Source organism: Astyanax mexicanus, chromosome 4 (genome assembly GCF_023375975.1).
Source record: "Astyanax mexicanus isolate ESR-SI-001 chromosome 4, AstMex3_surface, whole genome shotgun sequence".
Lineage (NCBI taxonomy): Eukaryota > Metazoa > Chordata > Actinopteri > Characiformes > Acestrorhamphidae > Astyanax > Astyanax mexicanus.
The window spans coordinates 108952-122500 of record NC_064411.1 but is presented as its reverse complement, the minus strand read 5'-3'; the positions used below and the strand labels follow the sequence as shown (position 1 = coordinate 122500).

General features: G+C 39.0%; 1 protein-coding gene across 2 annotated transcripts in view; it reads left to right on the top strand.

The window, feature by feature from the left end:
• Window positions 1–12787, top strand: part of kirrel1b (kirre like nephrin family adhesion molecule 1b) — an 80471-nt gene extending 67684 nt beyond the window's left edge. The window contains exons 12-16 of one of the 2 annotated variants that reach the window (XM_049478524.1): window positions 442–549; window positions 2301–2407; window positions 3974–4051; window positions 4762–4791; window positions 6099–12787. In XM_049478524.1, coding sequence (XP_049334481.1) covers window positions 442–549; window positions 2301–2407; window positions 3974–4051; window positions 4762–4791; window positions 6099–6668 — 893 coding nt within the window. In that variant the 3' untranslated portion in view covers window positions 6669–12787. Of the gene's footprint in view, window positions 1–441; window positions 550–2300; window positions 2408–3937; window positions 4052–4761; window positions 4792–6098 lie in introns of both variants that reach the window. The other variant, XM_049478523.1, reaches the window with a different exon arrangement.
• Window positions 12788–13549: the final 762 nt, after the last annotated feature.

The following is a 13549-nucleotide window of genomic DNA, read 5'->3' as shown; positions in this document are numbered from 1 at the left end:
CTGTCCAAACTACGGTCCGTTTCCTTTTTTGGAGCGTCCCGCGAGGTATTTTAGAAATAGAATGAAAGTTGGCCCGCTGTTAAGCAGGTTTTTATAATGTGAGATTCAAAGTTTGAACGCTAGGTGTCAGAAACGGGCCAAAGAGTCTAAAAGCAGAGAGAGTGCGCATTTCTAGCGCAGAAAAACAGGCCAAAGAGTCTAAAAGTGGAGAGAGTGCGCATTTCTAGTGCAGAAAAACGGGACAAAGAGTCTAAAAGCGGAGAGAGTGCGCATTTCTAGCACAGAAAAACGGGACAAAGAGTCTAAAAGCGGAGAGAGTGCGCATTTCTAGCACAGAAAAACGGGACAAAGAGTCTAAAAGCGGAGAGAGTATGTATCTCATTGTGCTTTACCACAATAGTATAGTATGTTAAGAGTTTAATTTAAACGTCTGTGTTTCAGATATAGTGCCTGTGGGAATAATAGCAGGTGGAACAGTCGGATCCTCCATGCTGCTGATCCTCTGTCTGCTGGCTCTGGCCTTCTACATCTACCGCCAGAGAAAAAGCAGTGAGTACAGTGAGAACATTATTATTGTGTTATTATGATGAACTGACTGCATGTTTATATATTTTGATAGAACAGTACTTATTCAGGCTTTATTCATTAGGAATAAATACCATTTTTAAGAAGCAATACAAAAGTATTTATAACAGTTTAGGCACTATTTGTACACAGTAAAATTTTTAACTCTCTGTGTGCTGTATGTTGTGACTCTGCTGTCACCTTGTGGTCACACTGAGAAAAACTAAGAAAGAGACATACAGAGAAACGTATATATATATATATATATGCGTGTGTGTGCTCTGTATGTCTCTTCCTATATAATTATTTTATATATTAAGCTTTACAAGGTTTTATACAAGGTTTCTAAGCCGAAGATTTAAATTTTTCTCAATATTGTTACCAAAACTTGTGACGTTTAAAAAGCATGGTTAAAACCAAGTCCACTAATACCTTTGATTTTTTTTTCTCTCATAAAAGTATTTATTTTAAAGGAATGTTTGACTGCATGTTTAAATAATTGCTATTTATGATTTATCACTACATATGCATGCACATTGTATTTTTCTAAAAGAAGCAAAGCTATTTTTATCTTATTAAGAAGACCCAAACCTGAAATTGATCAAATGTACTATAATGCAGTTTATTAAACAAATGGATTAATAATGACCCAAACAGAATGGGAAAAAGTGATTTACATTACCTAATGCTCACTTTAATAAATCAATAAACCAGGGGACAATACTCACCCCTGTTACTGGAACTCACTCCTGTTACTGGAACTCACTCCTGTTACTGGAACTCACTCCTGTTACTGGCACTCACTCCTGTTACTGGAACTCACCCCTGTTACTGGAACTCACTCCTGTTACTGGCACGCATTCCTGTTACTAGAACACACTCCTGTTACTGGCACTCACTCCTGTTACTGGAACTCACTCCTGTTACTGGAACTCACTCCTGTTACTGGAACTCACGTCTGTTACTGGCACTCACTCCTGTTACTGGAACTCACTCCTGTTACTGGAACTCACTCCTGTTACTGGAACTCACGTCTGTTACTGGCACTCACTCCTGTTACTGGAACTCACTCCTGTTACTGGAACTCACTCCTGTTACTGGCACTCACTCCTGTTACTGGAACTCACTCCTGTTACTGGAACTCACTCCTGTTACTGGAACTCACTCCTGTTACTAGGACTGAGTCCAGGGGACAATACTCATTCATGTTACTGGCATTCACCCCTGTTACTGGAGCTCGTAAGATGGGTTACGGTAACAGGACTGAGTGTAAACCCAGAGACACAACTTAAATGTATATTTTAACTTAAAACTAAATTCTATACATTTTAAAGCATAAACGAGATTTGGAGTCACACAAAAAAAGAAAAAAAATCTGAAGGATTTTAATAATTATATTTCATGGCAAAGTTAGGGGACAGGTAACAAATGCAATTTTTTCAGTGCTCTAAGTAGTTTTTATTCATGTTTTTAATTACATATCTTACTTTTTATTAGGGCAATGTAAAAGACAATATGCTTAATAATAAAATGTATTTTAAAGTTATTTTGTGTGCGCATTCGGTGAAATATGAATATAAATATGAATGGTGCCTCAGTAAAGAATCAGTATAGGGAAGAGATGTGAGCTCTGTAAATTAAAAATGTATAATAATTGTTGGTGTCAGAAGGGCTGAGTTTATTTAAATAGTTCTCTTCTAAAGGAATTTCATGTGAAGCGTGTGTGTCGTGTTCAGGTCGTCGTGGGGTCGCACTGAAGCCGGACATCAAGGTTGAGACAGTCAACAAAGAGACGCACAGCCTGGAGGAAGACTCGGCCAGCGTCTCCACCGCCACGCGCATGGTAAGAGAAACGAGGGCTGTGATCACGGCAGCGAGAGGACAGATACGGCTCTCTCTCTCTCTTCTTTCAGACTGAAAAAGAATAATCATGTCTTCAGGGCGGGAGGGAAAACTGGAGAGTTTAATTCAAGAACCAGACTAAAATTTACATTTAAATACATAAAATATACAAAATATATACAAGAGAAATGGGACCAAAAAGACCAACAAGGCCATCCTCATCAGCCATCATCAACAGCATCACCAAGCTATTCGATCAGCATGACCAGCAATGCCAAACTGGTTAATCCGCATGATCAATATCACCAAGCTTGTAGACCAGCAAAAGCAACATTACCAAGCTTGTAGACCAGTAGGAACAGCATAGTCAACCAGCATGACATCATCACCAACAAGTTATTGACTGAAATCAAATGCAGCATATGATATTCAAATTAAGCAGCTAGCTTACCAGTACAGGGTATGTTTTTATCTAGATCATCAGCTTTTTAACCACCATAACCATCAAAGACCAGATATTTAGATTAAAAGTATGAAAGGAGCCACATATGAATATGATTTTAAAAGAAAATAATCATTTTAAATGGAAGAAGAGAGAAGATCTGGGTGTTTTAGCCGCGTTCTGTTAACCTGCTGCCTTTAACGAGTTCCAGCCCTTTGGTTCCATCTACATATTTCAATATATAGGCTGAACAATATGTAGAAAAATCCGCAACTCCCCAACTCATTCTATCCCCAACTCTTCAACTCATCACATCCCCAACTCTTCAATTTATCACATCCCCAACTCATTCCAATCCCAAATTTTCAACTCATCACATCCGCAACTCCCCAACTCATTCTATCCCCAACTCTTCAACTCATCACATCCCCAACTCCTCAACTTATTCTATCCCCAAATTTCCAACTCATCCCATCCCCAACTCATTCCAATCCCAACTTCTTAATTCATCCCATCCTCAACTGATCCCGCCCACAACTCCTCAACTCATCCCTAACTCCCCAACAAATTATTTCACCCCTTAACTCCTCAACAAATCTTATCCCTAACCCATTCCATCTCTAACTTCTCAACTCATCCCATCTAAAAGTATTGTAGCTGCTCTACAGCTCAGTGCTGTGGGGTTTATACCCCTCTAGTCCACTGCTGGCATTAGATTTAGAACAGTACAGATCGGTTTGTGTTTATTTATCTGATACAGAGAGTTCTCTTGTATGGGTGGTACTTCTCTACTGACTCACTCTCACAGGAAAACATACAATACAGAAAAGTGAACGAGTGAATCCACTGATCCTTTGGGCTTCTGTATGAATGAATGTTAAACACTGTTATTATTAATAGACTTTTTCAGATCAGATCACTCATTTTAATGATTGCTGTGAAATGACAGTGGTTGTCGAAAGCTATCTTTCTACCTTTTCTTTCCTTTTCTTCTGCTGCTCAACCTGATGTGGTATTTTCCTCTTCCCTCCCTCCTTCTCTCCCTCTCCTCTCTTTGTGTGTGTGTTCTGTGGTGTTTTGATGGTTTAGTTTCTTCCCTCTGTCTCCCTCTCTCCCTCCACTCAGCCCTTCAAAGACGACATGGACCTGAAGCAGGAGGTGCGCAGCGAAACGCAGGAGACGAAAGAGGAGTACGAGCTGAAGGTGAGAAACACCCACATATCGGCACACAGCAGGTAAATGTGGCCCAAGTCCAGTCCTTTACGTCATATGTGTGACAGTGTGAACAACAAAAACACACTGAATCACATTTTCAATTCCTGCTTGGACCACTTCAACAAATCTGATATCCAGCACGACTCAATACAACTCTGTCTGAACAGTCAGATCAGAATTCATGAGGCTTTTACATGAGTAGATGGGAGAATGTACGACAGCAGTGAATAAGGGTTTCATTAGTGGAATAATGAGGTAAAAAAATAATGATGTCTCAGTTCTAATATTAATAATATTGAACCTCTCATGTTGCAAACGTTCAGTGTTCTTAATAAAATGGCCAAACGTGACCAGAGAGATCTGTCTACGGCCGAATTCTGAGCTGGAGTGAGTTCCCAGGATTAAGCTGTGCTGCGACTTGAATTCATTCATAGATCTTGAGATTCTGAAAAGAATGAAACCGAAACTTCATGTGAAGCGATGCTGTTTTGCGATGAATGCGTGTCACATTGTCAGATTGTGTGGACAGACTGATCTAAACATCAGCTTTGGATCACTTTTACCTGCTGTGTGAACACAATTGAATATTTGTCTTTAAGTCTGTCATAATAATTATGTCATCAAATAACTCTGCATTAAATTATGAATATGGACAATAATTTTAACAATATTTATATTGTCCATTGTGTTTACTTTAGCGAGAAGAGCCCGTCAACATAACCGAGCAGGTATGTCAACTTTGTTTAAAACATTTTTATTTTGTTTTATTTGTTTATTTAAGATATTTTATGTTGTTATTCCATTTACAAACATCTGAATTATCTTAATTAGCAAAGATTTATTGCTTTTTAAAAGTGATTATTTTTTAAATGTATTATTAATGTACTACCACGCTATTAGTACATCAGTGGCAAAAAAATGTTAATCTTAAAAATGACAATGTGTATAATAATTCATTGCAATGATATCTGAGATAATATATCTCCTTAAAAAAGGTTGATTGTGATAGGCTTTGAACTCATTCTTTGCATGTTTATTCTCTCACGTACAGCCTATGTACATGGGACAATGGTATCCACAGGGCTACTTATTATTTCTAGCAGATGAAACTTTCCTATTCACTCTCTACAAACTTTATATTAGTAAATATTGGTATAAACCATTTGTTATAAACTATATTCCAGAGTCCAACCCAAAGCAGGATTGGCCAACTCTTTCCAGTTGGCTTAATTGGCCCACAGTTTGATGCTAGTCATTTTGGAAGTCTGTTGCTAGCTGACAAAACAGATTTGATAGTGTTCTAACCAGGTAACAAATTAGCACCAGTTCCACCAGCTTTTAAACGGAAATCCACTCATGTTTCAGGTTCTGTATGCTTAGCAGTGCACTAATGAAGCTAATGAAATACTTATATGAAACCCTGTTTTACTAAAAAGCTGATGTGCTTTATTGCTGATAGTTTTGTTGATCTGTGTTGTCTTGTCAGTACACTCAGATTATACAGATTAATACACCAGAGAAAAAACTGAATTATCACTAAAAACACATTAAACATTAAAAACTGTGAGCAGGTAAATGCACAGAGATGCTAAGTAGCTAACATAGATTAGTAGAACTTGACAGAACACAGCGGCTAAGCTAAACTAAGCTAAGCTAAGCTTGATACGATGTGGTTCGTTCTATTTAAATGTGATGCTGACTAGTCAGAATTATCATGAACTAAATATCTATAAACATCAATTTAATGGCTTTGTTAAGGTACCAGTGTTTATATTGAAGTAAGATAGGTACTTACTTTACTACTGACTGTTGGCAAAGCCAGAAATTAGGTCCCAAATATGGCGGAAACAACAAAAACAAATCATGTGACTAAAAGCCAGGAATAAAGTATTTTGAGAATCAGGGTCGAAGCTGAACAGGGGTGGATCTTCTACTTAACATTTTGTGCAAATCATATATATTTGATGTATTTTCTACATGAACGTGCCTGTTCAGATGCATTGTAGAATAACTCTGCACGTTTTTGTGTTTTCAGGACCCCACGAACGGATATTACAACGTCCGAGCGACGACCCACGAGGAGATCCGGCCAGGGTCTCGCGCAGTGCTTTACCAGGAGTTCCGGCCTCCAAACCCCGCCTCCGTAACCGGACCACCGGCCGGCATCAAGCCCAACCCCCTCGCCCCCATCGGCCGCTACGAGCCACGCCCGCCCTCCCGGATTGCCCACAACACCTACGCCCATTTCAACACCATAGCCAGGACCAAACAGAGCCATGTGCCCCCCAACCCTCCGCCTCAGACCACAGACTATTCCCGAGAATGTGGCCTGCTGGAGTCCACCAATCAGCTCGCCTACGACAGCTACGGCTACCCAACCACGGCCCAGTACTCTCAGTACAGGCTGGGCTTCGCCCCGCCCCTGGAGGAAGGCCCAGCCTACGAGATGTACCCCACAGGACAGGGGGTGGGGGTGGGGGTGAGTCAGGCGGCGGGGGCAGACCCTGCGTTAGGAAAATACGGGAGCTCGACGCGCTTCTCCTACTCGTCTCCTCAAACGGAATACTCTCAAAGACACACCCAGAGAATGCAGACGCATGTGTGAGTGTGTGACGGACCTGCTGACACACACATGCGTTCGCCTTCGCTGAGCGCCAGAAAAGAGCAAAAAAAAAGATCATCTTTTTAATTATCAAAGAAGAAAAGAAAAAATCATGAACTTCGCAGTAACCAGTCGGTATGGGACACTGTAGGGGTGTAAACCTCTGACCTCATAATGATTCAGTCCTTTAGGAGACGATTCACTGCATCCAACTCCATTTGAACTTTAACAGAAATCACTTCAATGATTCAGTCTCAATTCAGTTATTAAAAAAAAAACACAATATACAAACAACTGCACAAAATTAGCGAATTCACAATTTATCCAATGTAGGGCATAAAAACAGCCTTCACATAACAGACTTCATGGTACACTTGTATAGTATAGATATGTGCAAAAATTGCAAAGTGTTTTAGTGTTTTTAGGGAACTTAGTTGATCTTTTTATTTCTTAAAACATAAAATAGTTCCCACTATTTCCCAGTGTTCAACCTCCCTCACAAGATAACACCTCACAACCTATACAGATGTGGGCATTTCCAAGCCGTCCCTTAAGATTAAGGTTAGGGACTTCATGAACAGTTTACAGTACATACTGCTGTCCCATGATTTTTGGCCTTAAACTAAAACTACTGATACTGACAGGGCTGATTTTTGCAGTACTGAATGCAGTTGAATCGTAACCTGTGGACTGATGTAATTTTACACCCCTATGGTACACCAGCTAATTTCACTGATTAGTTTTCCATACTCACACACACACACTCACACACACACACACACACTGCAGCGTCCACAAGTATCCTGATATATTTTTTTTTTATATATATATATTATTACATTTTTATGGTTGAGATGTTTAATCTCAATTTTCTCACCACTCCCTCTGTAGTGCACTATGCAAATGAGGAAGTTACAGATCCCACATTCTGGTAATAGAACAGTACTATACACTATTTATACACTATGTGGGAATCTGAAATTTAAAGCTATCTTTGTGGAGAAACTGCCGTTTTATGACTTATTTACAGTAGTTCACTCTACAGGGAGTTTAGTTTTCTTTGTATACACAAAAACACCGAAAACAGAGCTTTCACAATCTGTATTTAGAAGAGAAAAACACACAAACCTCATTTTTTGTCCAAAAAAAAATAAATGGATACGTGTGGACGAAGCCTTAATATACACACACTCACACACAGTGATTTTGAACCTTTTTGTATCATGTCTCTATTGTGTGACGTCCCTCGACATTATTATTACAGTGCCAAACGTGAAGAAGGAGAACGGCGTGAACACAGAATAAAAGATACGGAAGGAGAAAACGTTCGAGAGGAGCGAACCTGCCGATTCAACCTCAACCTCATATCCTCTTCTCCATTACCCCCAGCATTACCCCCCCCCCTCACACATCTCTCTGTGTAAATATATTCAGAAGAAGGGTGAAAGGGCACAAGCAGTGCTTTTTAAGAATCAGTGCCCCCCCCCCCCCCCCAATCGTACACGGCTGCTTTAATGAGCCACTCTGCTGGAAACAAGCAATAGGACGCTCGTTCTCTAGAGGGATTATCTTCAGAAGTTCACTCTCCTTCACCCTTCCTGAGAAACAGCCAATGGGAACCTGCAGATGGAGCCTGTATTGAACAGTGAACCCAGTTTGCATCACTGGAGTGTGTGTGTGTGTGTGTGTGTATGTGTGGGGGAAGGCCTGAATACACCAAATAGGTTGTTCTTGAATGCAACGCAATGAGAAATTGTCGTTGTCGTACCTCAACAGATGCTGAATGTTTGGAAAATGAAAGGAAAACATCAAACAATCAAAAAAAAAGAAAAAAAAAAAGAAAAGTAAAAGAAACAGTTGCTGCTGCCCCATCAAATGATCACCTCCACTGTGGCACTAACCAAGAAAATGACATCACGACCTCTACATCGAACTGGCAGCTGCTGCACAGTTTTTCTTAGAAGAACGCTAAAGGTGGATGCCAGTCTTTGGTGTATCTAAAGCCCTTTCACACATCAACATAAAAAACAGAGCGTATTTGGCCACTGAAGCGTATTTATACGTGAACATGTTTGAATATGTTTAGATCAGACAGACTTTATCCTGCCAGCCCTGTGGTCATAATGTTCTAATATTTGAGTAATGTCCAAACAAGCCCATGTTTACACAATTTTAAACATTTTAAAGCAATTCAGCAATTCATTTTGGGGATAAAATACAGTGGGCGTGTTTAAAGAGTACTGTTTGCGTCATTCCATGGCTCCAACACGCACTACACAGGCTCCGCCCCTCCTCTAAACCACACAAACGCAGTGTTTTCTGTAGTGAAAGTGCAAAAATGCATCTAAAACGAAGAATTCCCATCTTTTACACTACAGGTGTGAAAGGGCAACTCCAGATAAAGTGAAAACGGCAGAAGTGAGGTTTGATTGATTCACTTTAAAGTCGTAAACCAAGACTAGCTTTCTTCACGTATAGAATTACGACTTATTACGACGATTTCCCAATCCTGGTCCTGTGCTAACAGATTTAACAGTTGAAATTTTCCCTTTTTCTTCATATATATATATACACAAGAAATTACCTAAAAGGACACGTTTTTAATCCATTAATAGTGGAGACATACTTTCACTGAACATTTTATTTAGACTACCCGTACAACTACTTCTTAACACATCCAGCTTAAAAGGATGGTTCATTTTTAATTATTAATGGTTTTATTAATCCAGTAATTGCTTAATTTTGCACATTTTGGAGTGGAGTTTTCAGTTGTAGACCACTTCAGCTTCCAAATATATCAGCCAAGAACAGAAGGCTGAGGCTGCAGTGACTCACAGCACAGGTTTACCATCATTTGACACTCCCTAAAAACGAGTTTTTAACTCTTATTTATAGCTTTGCAGGTGTGGGGAATTCCAAACAACACTTTAAGACCAGTTTACATACTGCTATCTATGTTAGAGAGTTAGTTTGAGTGAATTGAGTTGAATTAATGAATTGAGGGCTGTTGTTGGGAACAGTGCAGCAGGAGGAACTCATACACGTACCCCAGGACTGGGATTGGGAAATATGGATTTTTTTTAAGTGGAATTTTTAAGGAGAAGTTGGCCTTGTGTGTGTGTGTGTGTGTGTGTGTGTGTGAGGGAACAGCGTAATCGAGTCCGATCCTCTCGCTCTGAAAACGTGGACTTCACTGGGGATTTGGGATTTTTCATACTTGGTACTCAAAGAGTATCAAAGAAGAGGCAGAAACCTCCCTTCTATAAAACAAACAAACAAACAAACAAATAACCTCGCCCACGTTTGCTCGTTAAGCGCTTCTGAGTGAGGGATTGCACACGGAGTGCACATCCTAGACGGGAACTTTTCAATCGTTTCTATTTGTATCGTCTTCTTGTCCAGCATCATGTATCTGCCCCTCTCTCTGAAGTAGAATAGTGGTCTTTTCCACATTTGTATTTGAACTTAGAATATGGCATTTGAAAGCATTTTTATGATATTTTTATATTTAAAAAAAGAGAAAAGAAGAAGAAGAAACAGACCAGTGGTTCTGAAACCATGCGTGTGGAAAGTCTGTTTGTTTCATTGTTGATGTGAATTGTTTGTACCTTTGTACAGTTCATTTGGACCACACGGCGTCCACACAGTGTCAAAACAAGACTAAAAACTCCTTTTTCAGACTAAACGCAGTGGAGATCTTGCATTCTAAGGTACCACCACTGGTGGACATCTTCTTTATGCAAAGATTAGTGCACGCTTTTGTAACGTCCGAGTTGAACACTTGTATAAACCGTAGTTAGGCTGGGGTTAAAATCTTCAGTATTGGCTCTGATACACGTTTGACACTAATGAATGATGCCTTTCCTGATGCACAGGAAACCCACAGAACATTACCATTTCTGACGAGGTCTGATGTGATCTGTTTCCCCATCACGCCCTCATTAGGGAATAGATTTCACATCACAGGACGCTGACAGAGTTCCAGATTTCAGACGGGTAAAACGGGCCTTAAATAAAGTAGCAGAAGCAAAATCTAGAACAGTGGGCTTTTAGAAAGATTGGGAATTATTTAAAAGATTACATTTTAATATAAGAGGACGTATTTCTGCTGTATTTCGGCTTTGATAAGTCTGTAAGTGGAACTGAAGAGAATGGTGCAGAATGCAATGCTTCAAATTCATTTGGGGTGCGTCCCAATTGTGAACTAATTACTTATACTGACTAGTTTTTGAGTGTGTACACTGTACTAAAACAATCTTTAAAAACATTACATTAAATTACATTTTTTATAAATTACAAAACTGTTCCTATTTACCTGTTGAAATAAAAACATTTACTTTTTATAGAAAGGAAAAACTGTACATTTACCGCACACTGAAGTCAGCTACCATTTGAACACACGCTACTGAACTCTCACCTACAGTACAGGCCAAAAGTTTGGACACACCTTCTCATTCAGTGCGTTTTCTTTATTTTCATGACTGTTTACATTGTAGATTCTCACTGAAGCATCAAAACTATGAATGAACACATGGAGTTTTGTACTTATGGCCTCCACAGGCACCGGACCTGAACCCTATCCAGATGGTTTGGGGTGAGTGAAGGCAAAGGGGGCAACAAGTGCTAAACACCTCTGGGAACTCCTTCAAGACTGTTGGAAAACCATTTCAGGTGACCACCTCTTGAAGCTCATTGAGTACATAACTTCACATTCAGTGAGAATCTACAATGTAAATGGTCATGAAAAAAAAAAAAAACATTGAAAAAGAGAAGGTGTGTCCAGACTTTCGGCCTGTACTGGATATGTAAATGATTCTCAATCCTAATGCTAACCTTAACCCTAAATCTAAATCAACCCTAAAACCCAACCCTGATCCTAACATTAACCTAAAACCCTAAACCTAATGCCTATAGATTGGGGTATAGGGTGTAGGATTAGGTGTAAGGTTACTTTCACTTGATAATAAAACACAGTGGATCGACACCCACAGATGACAGACATGACTCTCCAAACCATCACTGATCATCAGTACATTTTACATTTCATTTAAAGTAAATGAAGGGATCAGAGTCTGGAGGAAGAGTGGAGAGACACACAGTCCAAACTGCTCGAGGTCTAGTGTGAAGTTTCCACCAATCAGTGATGGTTTGGAGAGACATGCTGATCATCTGCTGGTGTTGATCCACTGTGTTTTATTATCAAGTTTAAAGTCAAAATCTTACAGCATTCTTCATTCTTCCCTCTGCTGACAACTTTTATAGAGATGCAGATTTCATTTTCCAGCAGGACTTGGCACACTGCCCACACTGCCAAAAATTATAATCATCAACAATAAAATAAATAAACGCTTAAAATAGATCACTCTGTTTTTAATACATCTACATAATATATGACTTCTGGGATGAATTACTGGAAATTTCAATGATATTGAATTTTATTGAGATGCAGTGATCTAAGTAAAGTGTTACTGTAAGTATTTCTACATTCTAACCCACTAAACCCACAATATTAAGATTAGTATACAGTCTGTACTTCACAGTGTGATGCAGTTGGGACGCAGCCTTATGCCGGTTGTTTTAAAGCTGGTGACCTTTAACCCCTTTATTATTGAATTCTCTAGTGCTATAAACACGAAAATAAGACGGTTCATTAACTCTCAAGTTTTGTCTTGAAAAGACACTGAAATCTGGGTTTAATATGGCGACACTTTTCTCTTTTTCGCAAATGGAAACAAGTTAAATCTTCAGCGGTGAGGAGACTGGGATCAGTGGGATGATTACTGAATGAATGTGCAATACCCTTGGGGTTTGTGTGAGTGTGTGTGTGTGTGTGTGTGTGTGAGCATTGTTGTGTGAATGACCCTCTCCCACACCCAGTTACTGTATCTATTTTACTCCTGTTATAAAAAAAAGAATATTTAGTATTATTGTGTTTCTATTGGGTCTTTTACTCGTCATTGTGTATTTTATAGTTTTATTCATCTTTTAAACATGTACATAAAATAAAATTATATTATTCATAATTGTTCGATCCCCTAATCTTATTTTACACAAGATTTTTTTAATTGTGTGTGATTATTTTTCCACATTATTATTGAATAAATACACCTCTTTCATAGTAACTGAAGCTCATGTCATTCCTTGATAAGAGGATCAGTATAAACGCACACAGGAAGAGTTATCTTTTATTATTGTTTAATTAAAGACAGACAGACTGACGAGGGGAGGGGGATATACCTCTATGGGTTTATTTAAATCGAGATAAACACATTTATACTGAACATAATACTGTATCTTTATCAGCACATCAGTTTAAACTCAATAAATTAAATCTGTTTTATGTAAAACTCAATATTCTCAAACATTCCACAACTATTCTGAGTTTAGAATCTGATCTATTCAGGGTTCTTGCGCCATTTTAAAAGTCAAATGTAACCTTTTTAAGACCTTGATAAATATAATTAAGGACCCCAAAATGTAATTAGGATTTTATTTTTTCTCTTCCCGGTCGCATTAGCTAGCTCGCTGCTAAAGTTAGTGTTTTAGCTAACTCTCCGCTAACCATAGTTGTCTTCCTGGTAGCTTAGCTAACTTGCCGGTAAGGTCAGTATATCAGCTAGCTTGCCGCTAATGTATCTAGCTCTTCGCTAAGCTTAGTTCTCTCCACGGTAACGCAGCTAGCTCACCGCTAATGTTAACTAGCTCTCCGCTAACCTTAGTTTTTTTCCTGGATTAGATGTTTATGGCCATTGTTTTCCCACCAGCATTGAATGCATTGGCTGAAAATCTAATATCTACAGCAAATTTACAGTAAATTTAAGACGATTTAAGACCTTAATTACCACGATTGTTTAGTTCAAGACATTTTTTACTACTACCATTAA